This window comes from Typopeltis vanoorti, chromosome 19 (assembly GCF_054136105.1).
Source record: "Typopeltis vanoorti isolate ZY-2024b chromosome 19, IOZ_Tvanoo_1.0, whole genome shotgun sequence".
In the NCBI taxonomy this organism is placed as follows: domain Eukaryota; kingdom Metazoa; phylum Arthropoda; class Arachnida; order Uropygi; family Thelyphonidae; genus Typopeltis; species Typopeltis vanoorti.
The window spans coordinates 41,607,616-41,626,178 of record NC_143567.1 but is presented as its reverse complement, the minus strand read 5'-3'; the positions used below and the strand labels follow the sequence as shown (position 1 = coordinate 41,626,178).

Genomic DNA, 18,563 nt, shown 5'->3' with positions numbered 1-18,563 from the left:
TGTGGGAATTCAACTATCGGAACATATGTCAGGAGGAGGAAAGAACACATTGGAGGAACGAAATGGAATTTATGCAGTTACTAAGGAATAATTACCTCAGGTAGTGTTATGGAATGTACTAGGGGGTTTGAGAGTGCTAGGTCTAGTATTGCATCAGAGAATTTGTCTATAACCAATATGACCACATTGCCACCAGTTGGTGAGAGTGATCATATTGTCTTGACCTGGGAGGTGGCTAAATGTGTGGGATTACAGTGCTGGTAAGTATGACAAACTTTAGAGATTTGCTTCGATCATTGCCATGTCATGTGAAACTACAAGGGCTGGATGTTGATAGTGCATGAGAAGTGGGAGTATTTGAGGGAAGTAATAGCAGACTGCATACCTAGAGTCAGGAGAATAAATCAGGTGGGCGTTAAATTGATGAATACCATCATTAAGCAGGAGCTACAAAAAAATAATAATTTCTGGAGGGAATTCAAGGAGAATGGTGACCAGCAGGCATGTGAGCAGTACAAAGCACAGATCAGAAGGATAACCAGTGTGGTAAAAAAGGCAAAAGTGGAGCATAAAAGGAAATTATCAGGACAGGCCAAAGAATTCTTCAAAGAGGTAAATGAACTGGAGGTGCATAGCATATTACAGAATCTTGATATGAATACAGCTATGGGATTGCTAGGGAATTGATTGTGCCTTTGACCATGTTGTTTAATCTAAGTCTCGGCTCTCGGTTAGTCCCAAAGGGGTGGAAAGAGGGGGAAATAGTTCCATTGCATAAAAGAGGTTCCAAGACTGATGTAGCAAATTACCAACCGATCAGCATATCATTAGTTGTAGTTGAGGTATTGCAGAAGTTTGTCAAAAGCAAAACACAGAAATGGAATACTATATTGGGAGCAGCATGGTTTTGTGAAGGGTAGGTCATGCCTCAGTAGCTTACTCATGTTTTGTAATAAAGTGACAGCTCAGTTGAATAAAGGTATTGGGTTTATAGTGATACTTCTGGACTTTCCAAAGGCTTTTGATAGGATACCACATGGAATTTTAATTAATTAATTGCATCACATGGGGATGGATATAGGATTGGTGAAGTGGATAAGAGGGTGGTTGATGACTAGTTTATTCAGGAGTAGAGTTCAGTAAAACATGTGTGACTAGTGGCCACAGGGCTCTGTTCTTGGGCCACTGCTATTTAATTTATACATTAATGATATAAGAAAAGATCTGAGAGGAACTATTCAGTTGTTTGCCAATGATGCAAAATTGGGTAGAGCAATAGTTAATAAAGATGTTAAAATTTTGCAGGATGATTTGGATAGACTGGCAGTAAGGCATAAGGACCTATATATGTCTGATGGACTAAACTTAAAGTTTTTGGAGTTAGATGCTTGGAGAAATTGTTGTTCACTGAGAGTTTGGAAGTACAAAACCAGGGAAACTAGAGATATTATGGGAGGAAGCAATCAAGCAAGCATGTGTCCAGCCACCCCTGGGACAAATGAGGGCGAGCATAGGAATGACTGTGTGGAAATAGTCATCCCTGGGATAGATGAGTGCAGGAATGATTGTGAAGAGCTGGGTACAGTATGTATCTGTACCCAGCTCTTACCAGGTTTCGAATCTGAATGGGCAAGTAATGATTTCAATATCCCCTTGGGCCCAGTTACCATTATATGATGGTAACTGGGCCCAAGGGGATATTGAAATGCATGCACATAAATGCCCAAAGAATTAGAAATAAAGGAGAGGGTTTTTTGGCATTGGTCAGCTCGACTTCGCCCAAAATTATTGGCATCAACAAGACCTGGTTGTCAGAGAATGATGTAGTTACAGGAATAGAATGTAACAGATATTGTATTTTTAGGCGAAGTCGAGCTGACCAATAGGGCAGGAGGAGTATTATTAATGATAGCTAAAGAACTTCAGCCAATAAAAATAGAAGTTAAGTAATATTGTAAAATCTGAGGGAATTGGTTCATTTGAGACAGTCTGATGTTAGATAGAGGCAATGGACAAAATATACTGCTGGTTGCTGCTATAGATTAGCATAATGAGTGCAGGCTGAGTGGCAATTTATCAGGTAATTATCATGGGAGACTTCAGCTATGGGGATATAGATTGGAAGGAGGAAAGGACACATGGCGAAATGGAATTTATACAGTTACTAAGGAATAATTACCTGAAACAGCATGTTATGGAGGTGACCAGGGGTTTAGGAGTGTTGGATCTCATAATAGCATCAGAAGATCTATAACTGGTATAAAGGAAATGGTATAAAGACAGCTGTTGCAGAATGTGTGGTGGAGATACTTAATGAGCAGTTCATAAAGATCTTTCAATCTTGTGAATGTGACTTCATGGAGAGATTGAGAGCAGTTGATGATGGAGAGGAGTGACTGACTGTAAGTGAGCAAGAGGTGTTTAGGGAGTTGAGTAAACTAGATGTAAATAAGGCTGTGGGACTTGATAATATATCGCCGCATATTCTGAAGGAATGTGCCAGAGAGTTGACACCTGCCTTGACATATTTTTTTAGTACGAGTCTTGCACTTGGTCAAGTTCCTAAAGAGTGGAAGGAGGGCAGGATTGTGCCACTTCATAAAGGAGGTGATCGAACTCAAGCATCAACCTATAGGCCTATCTCTGTGTCAGGTGTTGTGGTTAAGTTGTTGGAGAAGCTTGTGAGAACTAGGATCCAGAGTTGGGTTGACAACAATGGTATAATCTTTGATGGACAGCATGGATTTGCTAAAGGGAGGTCATGTTTTAGTAATCTACTTACTTATTACAATAAAGTGACTGCTTCCTTGGACAGAGGAGGATACACAGTAATATACTTGGATTTCACAAAGGCTTTTGATAGAGTACCTCATGATAAGTTGACAGTCAAACTAGAGCAGATGGGGTTGGATATTAGATTAGTGCATTGGATTGGAGACTGGCTATCTGATAGGTATCAACAAGTTGCGTATGGGAGTGCAATATCCAGGAAAAGGAAAGTCACTAGTGGAGTGCCTCAGGGGTCTGTTTTAGGGCCATTACTATTTAACTTGTATATTAATGATATTGGCAAAGATTTGGATGGAGATATTCAGTTGTTTGCAGATGATGCAAAGTTGGGACGAACCATAAAGAGTAGCGAAGATGTTGTGGCCTTGCAAGAAGACTTGAATAAATTGAGTGATTGGGCAAGCAAATGGGGATGTGAGTTCAATGTTGCAAAATGTAAGGTTTTAAAATTTGGAAAACAAAGATGGGATGCAGAATTTATGCTTGGTGAGAATATATTGTTGGAGGTAGAGGAAATAAGAGATCTTGGGGTGATAGTGGATAAGGATCTAAAATTTAGGGGACACATTGCCAAAATTGTGAAGACAACACAAAGACTTCTGTATATAATAAATAACGGAAAAACTCACGTAGAAATATTATTTAATGGTATAATTTTCGCCCGTGTGTCACAGGCATCTTCAGTACAATTAGGCACAAAAATCAAACATTAACTGACAATTCCAAAAAGCGCCACCTAAGTAGCTGGTGTAAGATAACTAAAAAGGTCAATAACTTTCCTAAAAAAAAAAAAATATATATATATATATATATATATATATATATATATATATATATTTAATACAATAAAAAGTTAGGAAAGATTAGCTGATTTGTAAAGTACTATCTCCCATAAAGGGGATAGACGTAAGCCGTCGGATCTGTTTAAGTTAGGAGAATGAAGTAGAGTTTCACATGCTTCTTTATAAAGGCGTTCCATGAGAAACTGACTTTTGTGAAGAACTCTTGTCTTTTTCCAATGAACTCTGTGTCTAGTGAAGATGGCATGTTCTGCAAGTCCAGACTTTTCAGGTTTAAAGTATTCAATATAAGATTGGTGTTCTTCTAGCCGAATGGAGGCAGATCTTCCCGTTTGTCCGAAATAACATAATCCACAAGAGCACGGAATCTGGTAGACACCTGGATGATTAAGATGTGGAAGCTTGTCCTTTGGAGAAGCGAGAAAGGTGGAGATTTTTCTAAACGGTCGAAAGGCAACAAAAATATTCAGTGGTTTTAAAATTTTTGCTATACGTTCACTGATGCCTTGTATATAAGGGATGGTAATGCGCGTTATTTCCTCTGTGTTTGAAGAGGGAGACATATTAAATCTACTCAAAGTTCTTTTAATGAAGTAATTCTTATAGCCATATGTTATTTCGGACAAACGGGAAGATCTGCCTCCATTCGGCTAGAAGAACACCAATCTTATATTGAATACTTTAAACCTGAAAAGTCTGGACTTGCAGAACATGCCATCTTCACTAGACACAGAGTTCATTGGAAAAAGACAAGAGTTCTTCACAAAAGTCAGTTTCTCATGGAACGCCTTTATAAAGAAGCATGTGAAACTCTACTTCATTCTCCTAACTTAAACAGATCCGACGGCTTACGTCTATCCCCTTTATGGGAGATAGTACTTTACAAATCAGCTAATCTTTCCTAACTTTTTATTGTATTAAATATATATATATATATATATTTTTTTTTTTTTTTTTTTTTTTTTAAGGAAAGTTATTGACCTTTTTAGTTATCTTACACCAGCTACTTAGGTGGCGCTTTTTGGAATTGTCAGTTAATGTTTGATTTTTGTGTCTAATTGTACTGAAGATGCCTGTGACACACGGGCGAAAATTATACCATTAAATAATATTTCTACGTGAGTTTTTCCGTTATTTATTATATATAGTTATGTCTACTCACGGTTTACCTCTTTTAAAACTTACAAAGACTTCTGGGAATGATGCGGAGGACACTGACGTGTAGAAGTAGGGAGATTCTTGTTCCATTGTATAAGGTTTTGATTAGGTCACACATGGACTATTGTGCCCAGATTTGGTCACCGGGTTTTCGGAAGGATGAAGAGATGTTGGAAAGGGTCCAAAGGCGACTGACTAAGGTAGTTTCTGACCTCTGGAATGTTGAGTATGAGGAAAGATTGAGAAGATGTAATTTGCAGAGTCTGGTGGAGAGAAGGAAGAGGGGAGATATAATAGAGACCTACAAGTTGGTAAGGGGTTGTTATAAGATCAATGGTGGAGAAGTTCTACAGAGAATAGTAGGAGATCGGGGGAGAATCAGAGGTCATCCCTAGAAACTGTATAAAGAGGGTGTGAGTATGAGAGTGAGAGGCAGGTTTTTTTCATACAGAGTTGTGAATGATTGGAATGCCTTGCCTGAGAGTGTGGTGACTGCAAGGAGTTTGAGTGTGTTTAAGACACGGTATGATGAGATGTGTGTGTCATAAAAGGACCTCCCAGATGAGTCTTTGACTCCGTGAGGTCTTGGGAAATAATAATAATAATAACTACAGTAGCAGCCCTGCCTCGATCGGGGTAAATGACCATGTAGTCTTGTCTTGGGAGGTTGCTCAACATGTGGAAATTTCAGTCAAGAAAGGGTTTATGTGGAACTACAAGGTTGGCAATTATGACCAACTTAGGAGGCAACTTGGAGCAGTGCCTTGGCATAAGAAACTACATGGAAGGAATGTTACTAGTGCATGAGAAGCAGTCAAGGATTGTTTGAATGAGGCAGTTTCAGAGTGCTTACCTGAGGTCACTAAAAAAAAAAAAAGAGGGAGGGTCTTGGGTGAGAAGTTTTTTTGCATGGTGAGATTTAGGCTGGGTGTGCGTGTGGCTTATGCAACCTGCTCTACAAAATTGACGTCAATTTGACTGTATGATTGCATTTTTATTGATGTATGAAAATTTTAAGAGTGCATATTGAATCAGCACTCATCTTAATTGGTCAAGTGCAATTAATTATAGTATAACTTTAAATACTTTAATTTATCAATTAGTATAATTTTAAATATGGAATTGCTATTGTCCATTTGACCTTTATGCTTTGTGAGAAGCACAAAGGGTTTATGCTTTGTGGGGAGATTAATTTATCATTGGCAAATACTAGAGTAAGACATAATTTTAATTTTGATATGATTTTTAAATACAGCCACATAATATGCACAGAAATTGGGAAAAGTAATCACTTGGAAATTATTATTTTTCCAGATTGAACCGAAGAAAGGCTGAAATAACTTGTTTTACTTATTTATACACAAATTCCAACCTCCTTTAACTATAATCATGCAGTTTGCAAAAACTCTGGCAGAAAATGGGGTATTCAGTAGATTGTCAATACTGTTTCCAATTGTAAATATTTGCAAAAAAGTTATAAATTATTTATAGAAAATTACTTGTCTAATATCGGTGTCCTAAACGCATGCCAGTTCACATTTCACGTATGCAAAACAGACAAAACTCAGAAAACAAAAACAGCAACTCATTACACACGACAGCTTCGATAACCAATTACGGCCACTGATTTCTGTGTGGTTTAAAACCAGCGAAATGCTAAGAATTTGGCTTGCTTTGCTATCTGTATGTCTGTTCAAAGGACTGAAAGGTATCTGTATTCTGACCACATACAAAATGACTATTAATGGGAATGCAATACAGTGTTTACTCACTGAAAGTGTCCTGTTCAATAAGCATTAATATATTGCTTTTAATTTTAGGAAGCATTCGAAGCCAGGAAACAATTAGAGTCTTTAACAGGATAAATACAGAATTATAATATCAATGATATTGCGCGCTGCACACCTAGAATATACGCTCCTGATGTTTTCCATAGCACAGATACATACAGCATTGATCCTCCATAGTTCAGTCAGTAGTGGTGATGCCATTGGCTAGAATGACGTGGGTTCATATCCCATCTGTGATACTAAGAACTTTTATAAGGAGAGTTAGGTGGAGGCAACATTATTTTCACCCCGCAAAACAGGCAGACTGAAGAAAATAATTAAGACATAAGATACTGACTTTCTACCTTAGTAGTTCCTTTGGCCATAATTCAACACAACCTAACATACTTGCATAATATGGCCTATCAGAACTTTCTACATAGTAAAGCTTAAAACAACTCTCAGTGCAGCTGTGTGTGTGAGTGTAAGAGAGAGAGAATCTCATACCTGTGCTACTCAACCTAAAAATACCCCCCCCCCCCCCCAAAAAAAAAAAAAAAAAAAAAAAAACTACTGGGTACTTAAAACACAACTGTAGCATCTGAACAAACACACAATTAGCATAGCACATCCTGCAAAACAGAGTGATCACTACGTAAGCCAGCTACTTAGGAGATTAAAAAGGAAACACCATTTATGATAACACCAACACAAGGATAATTAACAATCTCACTTTTCATAAATGTGAAATTCAAAGATTGGGGGGGGGGTCATAAAGCCACAATTTGCATAATTCATTATCACAATAACATCCTCTATGATAACCTTATCTTACATAAATACTATTGGCAGTGGTGATAGGTGGTAGATGGCATTGATAATAGTTGTGTGTAGTGGGAGAGATGGTTAGATGTGGAGTGGAGTGCCTTTCTCCAGTGAGTCCTTGGATGCCTTAGAGGTGTTATTTATAATAATAATAATTCTTATCTTTAACTATTCCACTTCTCCTAGAACTATGATGTTATTTTAATCCTGGATATTATTGTCCCAACAACCCCATGGAGCCAAAGACTCATCTCGGAAGGGCCCTTTGTCATACACACAGCTCATCATGCTATGTCTTAAATACATTCAAATTCTCTGCAGACACCACACTCACAGGCAGTGCATTCCAATCATTCACAATTCTCCATGCAAAAAACTTGCTTCTTGTCTCCTTGCTTGCACCCTCCTTATACAGCTTCCAATGATGATCTCTTGTTCTCCTTCCATCTCCCACCATTTTATGAAAAACCTTCACTGTTAATCCTATAACAACCCCTTACTAACTTGTACATCTCTATATCACTCCTATCCACTAGACTGTAAATTGCACCTTCTCAACCTTTCTTCATACTCAATATTCCAGAGACCAGAAACTGCCTTAGTCAATTGTCTCTGGACCCTTTCCAGTATCTCTTCATCCTTATGAAAACCAGGTGACCAAATCTGTGTGCACAGTAGTCCATATGTGGACTAATCAAAACCTTATACAAAGGAAAACCAGATCTTCTTCTACAAGTCAGTGTCTTCTGCATCATTGCCAGAATTTGTTGTGTTGTCCTTACAATTTTAGCAATGTGTCCTATAAATTTTAGATACTTATCCACCATCACCTCAAGATCTCGTATTTCCAACAATATATCCCCACCAAGTGTAAAGTCTACATCTCATCTTTGTTTTCCAAATTTTAAAGAATTACATTTCTGAACATTGAAGTGACATCCCTATGCCTATTCACTCAGCTTATTGAAGTCTTCTTGAAAGGCCACACCATCTGCAAACAATGTACAAATCTAATATCCAGCCCTACCTGACTATCAACTTATCAGGCAGTAATCTATCAAAAGCCTTTACAAAATCTTAAGTACACTACTGTGTATCCATCTCCCTCATCCATTGCAGCTATCACCTTATTGTGATAAGTAAGTAGATTACTAAAACCTTTAGCAAATCCATGCTGTCCATCAAAGATAATACCACTGTTGTCAATCCAATTCTGGATCCAAGTTCTCACTAACGTCCAACAATTTAACTGCAACACCTTACACACAGATTGGCCTATATGATTGAGAGTTTTTCACTTTCAACAATCCATTATCCAAATGTAAGCAAACCAAAATTTGCACCTGAAGTATCATTCAGGACTGGGGCAACTCGTGGCAAAGGTGGTATTCATTTCACATTACTTGCCTTAGTATCCCATATGCAAAGCACATCTTCTTGAGCAGATGTATAATGCTATGCATTATGGGAAGGGTCACTACCCAGACTGGTTTCGACCTTTATTGAGGTCTCATCAGCAGGAGCCAGACCCAGAGGTGAGATACCAAGGTTGAAGTAATGTAGGTCATATTTTCCTATATGAGTTGCCAAAAGGTGTCAACACCTTATTATTAGAATACTCTGGAATAGAGATAGATGGTTGTTGAAAGTTTTTTACTTGGTTATATTATAAATTAAAGATACCAAGAAATTATATATTTGGTTTAATCCATTATCCAAGTGTAAGCAAACCAAAGTTTGTGCCGGAAGTATCATTCAGGACCGAGACAACTAAGTATATAATTTCTTCTTGATATCTTTAATTTATAATATAACCAAGTAAAAAACTTTCAACAACTATCTATCTCTAATCCAGAGTATTTTAATAATAAGATGTTAACACCTTTTGGCAACTCATATAGGAAAATATGACTTCTGCAGTACTTCAACCTTGGTATCTCACCTCCGGGTCTGGCTCCTGATGATGAGACCTCAATAAAGGTCGAAACCAGTCTGGGTAGTGACCCTTCCCATAATGCATAGCATTATACATCTCCTGAAGGAGATGTGCTTTGCATATGGGATACTAAGGCAAGTGATGTGAAATGAATACCACCTTTGCCACGAGTTGCCCAGTCCTGAAAGATACTTCAGGTGCAAACTTTAGTTTGCTTACACTTGGATAATGGATTAAACCAAGTATATAATTTCTTAGTATCTTTAATTTATATTATGGCCTATATGATGCTCGAATTCTGTCGCTTCCCATATGAAGCAATACAATCTTGCCTTCCTTCTACTCCTTTGGAACTTGACCTAATATAAGACTCATTAAGCAGATGTCAACTCCCTGGCACATTCCTTAAAAATACATGGTGATATATCATTAAGTTCCATCCTATAGCTTTAATCCATTATCCAAGTGTAAGCAACATAAGATGAGTAGTAATAATCAATTCCATAAGGAGTGCAAAGAATAGGCAAGAAGGGCGACTAGGTTGGTAAGGGTAGCAAAAGTGGCAGTGGATGAGGAGAAGAGACTGATGGCGAGTGAGCAAGAAACATCTAGTTTACTCAATTCCACATATGCTTCTTGCTCACTCACCATCAGTCTCTTCTCCTCATCCACTGCCACTTTTGCTACCCTTACCAACCTAGTCGCCCTTCGTGCCTATTCTTTGCACTCCTTATGGAATTGATTATTACTACTCATCTTATACAGCCTCCAGAATTGCCGTCTTTCTCTGTATTGCATGCTTAATCTATTCATTCATCTATTTACACCTACCTTATTTGACCTTCTGACATTTAGACATCTTGAATAGCAGCATTGATCCCCTTTCTACCGAACTACCAAGCTGTCTTCTGAGCCTCTCATAATTACCAGCCTTGTAGATCCACATATATCCTTTCCTTGCAGAAGTCCTCATATGGCTGGCAACAATCAAGGTAATCACTTCATGATCAATCACCAATCAAAGGGAGATTTGACATCTCATTTATAATGATATCCTGTAGTGAGATGATCAAATCCAAGACTTAATCCTCTTGTGCCCGCTGTTACATACTGCCTGATATGCAAAATTCTTGGTCAGATATATCATCTTTTTTACCCTTAGCTTGATATTTTCAATTGTTTCTTCATCTCCATGGAATCTAGGTGACTATATCATAGCAATGTGACCTCTCTAAACTGCAACACTTGTCCACTAACACCAGGTTTCTGGCTTCATTAAACATGTGCAGAAAATTTTCCATTAGTACTAAGCCTGCAGTGTTCTCAAACCAAAATTATAACCTTGCACTTAGTACCATTAAACTAATACTCATTAACGTTTGTTCATAGGATCACTGTTCAAGTCAACCTTCAAAAATTCTATATCAGATCATCCTTACAGTTGCTAATATAAAAGTTAAGCCAGTGGTCCAGGCACAGAACATAGCTGTACTGTGTCTGGACCATTGGCACAGAACATAGCTGTAGTATATTGGTCACCCTACTTTTCTTTCATTCAGCATTTCCACTCTTTGATACCTATAATCACCGTCCATGTCATAAAGCTTTTGCATATCCATCTGCTTAAGTTTGTATAATAACCTCCCATGTGAAATCATGTCAAATGCCTTGACAAAAGTCCAGCAGTATAATGGTATATCTATTCCTCCTTATTTAACTCTGCTGTAACCATATTGTAGAAAGTTGCAGATTGCCAGAGCAAGCTATACCTTTAGAAGACCCGTACTGTCCTCTGCAAAGAATCAAAGTGCTATCTACCCAATTATTATAATTATTAAAATTACACATTTTTATGCATAAGAAATAAATTCTCTTGTCTTTTTATATCTAAAAGGGGTTTGACAATTCCCTCAGCTCTTATCACCAATAGTTCATCTCTACTAGGAAATTTTAGACTTCTGGGTGATGAGAATGTGGCAGTCTACTGTTGCTATGTTATGTTGCTAATCCTAACTGGTATTATTGTTGGGAATAGAGAGTTCTGTGGTCAATTTTTCTATGTTGTGGAATTAAAAACCTGAGCTTCCTGGAGAAAAGCCCTACTTGCTGCACCAGAAATAGACTAACTCAGATGCCAATAGGGGAAAAAAGCCTAGAAAAAGTTTCTCTAGTTGAATCTATAATACTTTCTTCTGTCAATCAAGCATCCCAGAAGTTATTACTAGGCAACACATGCAATGCATATTTGTATTTTGATTTAATTTTTTAATGGTAATCTCATATTTGAGATTGTTCAGCCTGTAATACCATAAATGGATAGAACGTTGATGAAAAAGAGGAAACTTAACATTGGATTTGAAGATCTATAGATTGTTCTCTTTGATATAGGAGTTATGACTTATCCAAAAGACAGCACTAGAAGGAAGGAAGGAATGGAGATTTTTTTTTTTTAATTTGGAATTGAATGAAGGTATATAGAGTAGCTGCTGCCTTTGTTTTATCACTTGAGAGAGGGAGGAAGGAGAATTATTGATGCCAGTTCTGATGATCATTGGCTATGAAAATATTACTTCATCTGAAATGTAGCATTGTGTTATGCAAAATGGGGACTCATGCAAACACATCAGGTTTTTTATATATTTTGGGCATAAATATTTTGCATCCATTTTATGTAGCACGCTGCTACTGTCACTTTACCCAAGCTACTCTGTGACTGTCACTTCATTCTTGTTCTCTAGGTTCTCCATTCACGATGCAACACTTCACTTTCTTTCACAGAGACATCATTCCTGCTTTTTTGCATTTTCTATAAATATTTTCATAGTCAATGATCATCAGAACTGGCATCAATAATTCTCCTTCCTCCCTCGTAAGTGATAAAACAAAAGCTGCAGCTACTCTCTGTGCCTTCATTCAATTCCAAATTTAAAAAAAAAAAATTTCTCTATTCCTTCCTTCCTTGAAATGGCAGACCATTGATGTGCCATCTATAGCTATCAATGGACTGCAAATCACCTTTAATGCTTCTCCAACCTTCATGGAAGTGAAATTCCAATCATGACACACTGTGCAGCAGTCCACTGTACTATCTCCACAAACTTCACATCAAACATTGTGAATCTCATTTTTTTTTAAATTTATTTTTAATGGTCAGTTAACATGTAATGATCAACATTTCATGTTGATCATTACATGTTAACTGACCTGAGTCAGGTTGTTTTATTTTACAGAACACAAATACCATCAACAGAATATGAGCACACAGTGTTTTTACTTGGAATCTGGTTTTTATAACTGATGCAAAGGTGGAAACTATTGCATCATAGTTTTACTGACATTGAAATTAACAAGGTTATCAGACTTGTTGAGGGAGGATTTGGAAATAGAATTTAGCATTGTAGAAGTTAATATTCTGGAAGTTTTGTTGTTTTTACTGTTATTTGTTATTCTTATTATTGACAGTTTCTATCCTGGTATGATAGGTTTATGTGTGGCATAAATAACAGTTGAGTTGACATATTATAACTTTGAGTTTATTTTATGTTTATTTTGTTTTCAGTAACCCAAGCAGTAGAAGCACTGAAATGTGGACATGTAATAGGAGTGCCAACAGATACTATTTATGGTGTTGCTGCTCTTGCACAGAATGAAGAAGCTGTTAAAAGGATATATAAACTTAAGAATCGAGAGGAGATGAAACCCATTGCTATTTGTCTGTCAGATGTAATAGACATCAACACGTAATAATAATAGGATTTTAAACACTTCTTTTTACATTTCTTGCCGTGATTTTATTTTGTTCAGTTTTACATAATCTTTTTTTTTTCTTATAAAAGCTTATTATTATTTATTTATTAATTATTATTATTATTAGTTTACAGAGTTCATAGTATTGACTCAGCTCATCATATAGTAATAAGAATATTACTCTACAGCTAAATTAGGTAAAGTAATGAAAATCAAAAGATAATGCACATATATTTAAAATACATTAAACAAAAATATCAAGGAAACATAAATAATAATTTATTTATAATAATAAATACTTAAAAGAAACAAAAGGAAAGAAGAAATAGAAGAATATAGATTATACTAATTCTACATAAAGCAGCAGAAAAAGGTCTTAGGGGGATGGAAAAGAAAACTAGGACTCATATGGAATGATGAAATAAAGAATATAGTGAAGATAAAACAGCATAAGTTACATGGCTGCTTGCCTTAAGAAAACTGGAATGAATATAAGAGGAAAAGAGAAACAAGAAAACAGAAGAAGTTGGGATAATTATATTAATAAATAAACTCCTCCAAAATCTATAAACTCCTCCAAAATCTACAGAAAGAAGCAAAATTGCAGAGATGGATAACCAACAATGGATCGATGATTATTATCTGAATAATCATCAATCCTGGAGTTGGAGACTGCCATTCAATCTTCTTGAATGGCAGTCAGTCTCAAGTAGAGTAATGTGGGCAAATATGAGAATGGGGAACTGGACAATGAGACTTATTTGTGCCTATGGTCCCACAGAAGGTTCTACTAAGGTAGAAGTGGAGGAATTTTTTGAGGCTTTAGAAAAAGCAACTGACACAATGAAAAAGGAAAAGTTGGTCCTTGTTGGGGATCTAAATAGTAGAGTAGGAAATGATTGTGAGACATACAAAAATATTTTGGGAAAATTTGGAGAAAAGAGCAAAGCTAATAATAATGGCAAATATCTGTTGGATTTCTGCTCAGGACATGGACTGGTTATTACTAACACCATGTTCCAACATAAAAATGTGCACAAATTCACATGGAGAGAAGAGGCTAGGAATAAGAAAAGTCTCATTGACTATGTTATTGTTGATAGTGATGTTTTCTCCCTGGTGCAGGACACCAGAGTGTACAGAGGATTTGAAATTGGAAGTGATCACTATTTAGTCTTGAGCAGGATAAAATTAAATTTCATATTGAAAAGAATAACATGTAAGAAAGTTTTAAAGCGAATAAAAGTTGAGCAGCTCTCAGATATGAACTGTAGACTAAAATACAGAAATATTATTGAAAAGAAAATGAAAGAGTTTGAGAACAGGAATCAAACCTTGGAGATTCAGTGGCAAACTCTGAAGGAAACATTGATTGATTCTGCCAGAGAGGCATGTGGTGAGGTTGTGTGCAAGGATAAAAAAATCAGAACTCCCTGGTGGACACAGGAAGTTAAAGAGGCAGTGAAGGAAAAGAAGAAAGCATATCAAAAGTTCCTGTCAAATAAGTCAGCTTTTACTCTTACAGAATACAGAGACAAATGTAAGAAAGCTAAACAGTGTGTAAAACTAGCTAAACAAAAGTCATGGGAGGACTTTGGCAAGAATATAGAAAATAAATATCAAGAAGGTGGCAAAATATTCTGGAGGTTGTTGAAGAAGCTTAGGAATGGAGGAAAGAGTGCTGTAAAAGGAATTAGAGATGATAAAGGTGAAATGAAAACAGGAGAAAAAGATATCCTTGAAGTATGGAGTAATTACTTTGAAAAACTGCTAAATGAAACAAGCAGTGATGACAGCACAGTGATAAAAAACACTGACCAGGCATGCAGTCAGGAATACATATCTATACTTGAAGTAGAAAAAGCCATCAAAGGCTTGAAATGTGGAAAGGCAGCAGGAGTAGATGATATTCGACCAGAAATGCTGAAGTATGGTGGTATAAGAGTCTTACAGTGGCTGCACTGCATAGTTCAGAAAGCCTGGACAGAGGGACGAATTCCCGATGATTGGAGTAAAGCTCTCATAGTGCCCATATATAAAAAGGGAAATAAAACTGAATGTGAGAATTACAGAGGTATTTCCCTACTGAGTGTTCCTGGCAAGATCTATGCAAGTATACTTGAGAAACGGTTGAGAAGAATTGTGGAAGAAAAGCTTGGTGAAGAACAAGCTGGATTCAGGCCAAATAGAGGCTGTCAGGATCAGATCTTCACTTTACGACAAATAGTCGAGAAAGCATGGGAATATAACAAAGATCTGTATTTAAGTTTTGTTGATTTGGAAAAGGCATATGACAAGGTGCCAAGAGAGAAGCTATTCAATACGCTGCAGTTATATGGTGTCAATGGAGCACTATATCAAGCAATACTTAGTCTTTATTTGAGTTGTGAGTCAGCAGTTAGAATTGAAGGAAGTACAGGAAGATGGTTTAATGTTAAATCTGGTGTGAGACAAGGATGTACATTATCCCCTCTGTTATTCATTATCTATATGGATCACATTATGAAGGAATGTGGTATTAAACCTGATATCAAAATTGGAGATGTTAATGTCAGCTCTTTGCTTTATGCAGATGATGTTATACTTCTAAATAAATCCGCTACAAGTCTGCAAGATTCTCTGACTAAATTGAATAACTGTTGTAATAGATATGGTATGAAGGTCAGCAATAAAAAGACAAAGACAATGAAAATAGGCAGAATCATTGAAAATGTCAATTGTGTTGTGAATGGAGAACCTGTGGAACAAGTAAAACATTTCAGCTACTTAGGCACAATTTTTACTGAAGATGGTAAACTAAATATAGAAATAGACAACAGAATCAGCAAAGCTGGTATCGTGGGAAGTCAATTGAATAAATTCATATGGAATAAGAAAGAAATTAGTCGGAACACTAAATTAGCTGTATACAAGACTGTGTTCAAACCAATTTTAACTTATGGATCTGAGAGCTGGGTCAGAAGTAAAACACTTGACCAAAGACTAGAGACCGCAGATATGAGAGTCCTGAGAAAGATTAGAGGCGTGAACAGATGGCATCAATGGCAATATCATATTAAAAATGAGGATATTAGGAAAGAACTTGACATTGTCAGCATCCAGGAATGTGTTAGCAGAGCTAATCTCAGATGGTATGGTCACTTAAATAGAATGGGAGAGGAAAGATTAGCAAAACAAGTGTTCTCTGCCAGGTTGGCAGGAAAACGACCCAGAGGAAGACCAAGATATAGGTGGATTGATATGGTACAAAGTGCCTTAGACGATAGAAATATAAGATCTGATAATGTTGGAGTCTTGACAAGTAACAGACTGATTTGGAGGAAAATTGTAGATAGGAAGTCAGTAATGATGTAATTTTTTCATGTAGTACTGTCATATCCTGTACACCCCTTGAGGGTACATGGCAGGAATTTGATGATGATGATGATTATGATAATCATCAATCCATTGTAGATGAACTCTGGCAAGGAAATAAACAATTAGAATTATCCTTTAAAAGACATTTTCAAAAATGTAACTGATAATGCTTTTTCAAATAACAATCTCAGAAGAATTAAATAAGCATTAAAGTAAATGAAAAATCACCTTAGAAGATAAAATCCCAATAGAACATCTAAAATAACAATAAATTTAACTGAAGTAGTATAATTTTTAAATAATAGCTTCACACACATGTAAGAGAAAACTAAATAGAATTTATTACTCCTATATATTTCCTTTATATGCCATGAGCTTTATTCGGGGAGAAGGCAGAACTGGTCACAACATTTAAACTCTGAATACAAGTCATACAGCTTGCATATTGTATCGCGTGCCTCATTCATGGCTGTACGGTAGGTAGAAACACTATTAGAGTTCAGATATTTGTTTATAGATATTTAATTAATTAAAAAATATAAACAATTAACAGCAATCACTTCCCAAAACTTAGCCCACTCCACACACTCATTGCATGCTGCCATGAGAGGAACTTTGTAGTCATCCAGAGATGACTCAGAGTTCTCTCTCTCTCTCCACCTGCCATGAGTTGTAAAAATCTCATTTGTGTTTATTGCTATAAGATCTTACCAATTTATATTTGTTTCCCCCCACACACACACACACCTGTTATTCAAACTTTGAAGCCCACACTTGATCAGTCTGTCCTCATTAGCAAAGTTTCTTAAGACAGATATCATCTTGGTTACCCTTGGAGGCTACTTGTATATAGAAGCTATTGACTTCACATCGATTGCCATAGTATCCCATGATGCACAGCACATCCTTTTGGGTGTGTATAATACTATCATTATGGGAAGGAATTAAAGTGGTTGTGCTGTGAAGATGAAGTGGCATTTTGTAAGATGTAAAATATATTCTGAAATTGTTGGGTTTTTGAGGACTTTTCAAAGTGAAGACATTTAGGTGTCAAGAGGCTTCCAATACTACTCACAAAAAAGTACTGTGAAATAGTTGGCTAGAAATCACATGTGAAAATATGCATCTAGCTGCCTGCCAAAGCAAGATGGATTCTACAATGCTGGAACACCTCATGTATCTTCTTTATATTGCCTATTATATAGCTGAATTCATTCTATAAACCATTTAATGACTCCAAAAAAAATTGATAACTCTGCTAAATAAATGTGATATTAATGCTGGTTCAGATAATAATAGAACATTGCCAAAATGAGAAAATATAAAGAATTTGTGTCAGTAATTCCTATGTTATTAAACAAAAATTAATTAACAAATCAGACTTTAGTAGAGTGAGTATTCTTCTGGATGCATCTACAGATATTTCAGATGAGCAGAACCTGTCCTGTATATAAGATATATACAAATTGGAAACTGAAAGGCATTAATTCCTCTCCAAAAAACAGCTGTAGAGTATGTTGCATGATTTGGTACATTAGACAGCAAATATTATCATTACAAGTTATTCTAGTCATGGAAGATTGGTAATAGGTTGGTGGGATTGATATGCATTAGAACAGATGGAGCAGGTAACATGGTGGGAAAAAGCAATGGGCTAGTGGCAAAATTAAAAAGAGACATGTCATATCTTATATCAGCATATTCAATGTAATTTGAATCTGGTTATTTAAAATTCTATTAAAGATATTTCCTTTGTTGCTGAAATTGAAATGGAGGGAAAAAGAATTATATATATTTTATTTGCATTCACCAAAAATTCTGAAAGAATTGAGAAAAGCAGCAGCCATATTACGAACCAAATCAATCAAGTTCAAGTATCTACACATACTGGCGACTGCATTAGAAACCTTTATGTGGATATATGTAAACGGGACGCAGCATATATTCAAAATACTTGGTCACGTACATCACCACATTCTAGGCAACAATTTAAGAATGCTGCTCATCAGTAATCATCAATAGTGTTGATCACAATGGAAAAAACAAAGGATCTTTCGGAGTTCGATAAAGAGATTATTGTGGGTGCCTGTCTGGCTGGAGCCACAATCTTGAAAACAACAGAGCAGAGCTTCTCAAAAGGTGAGATATTCCCAGTATTTAATCAGTGGAAAAACAACCTCC

At 36.3% G+C, this 18,563-nt stretch overlaps 1 protein-coding gene across 1 annotated transcript in view; it reads left to right on the top strand.

Moving 5' to 3' along the window:
* Window positions 1-18,563, top strand: part of LOC150096037 (threonylcarbamoyl-AMP synthase-like) — a 70,952-nt gene that overhangs the window by 21,645 nt on the left and 30,744 nt on the right. Inside the window, exon 2 of the mRNA XM_090409527.1 lies at window positions 12,838-13,018. Coding sequence (XP_090265653.1) covers window positions 12,838-13,018 — 181 coding nt within the window. The remainder of the gene's footprint in view (window positions 1-12,837; window positions 13,019-18,563) is intronic.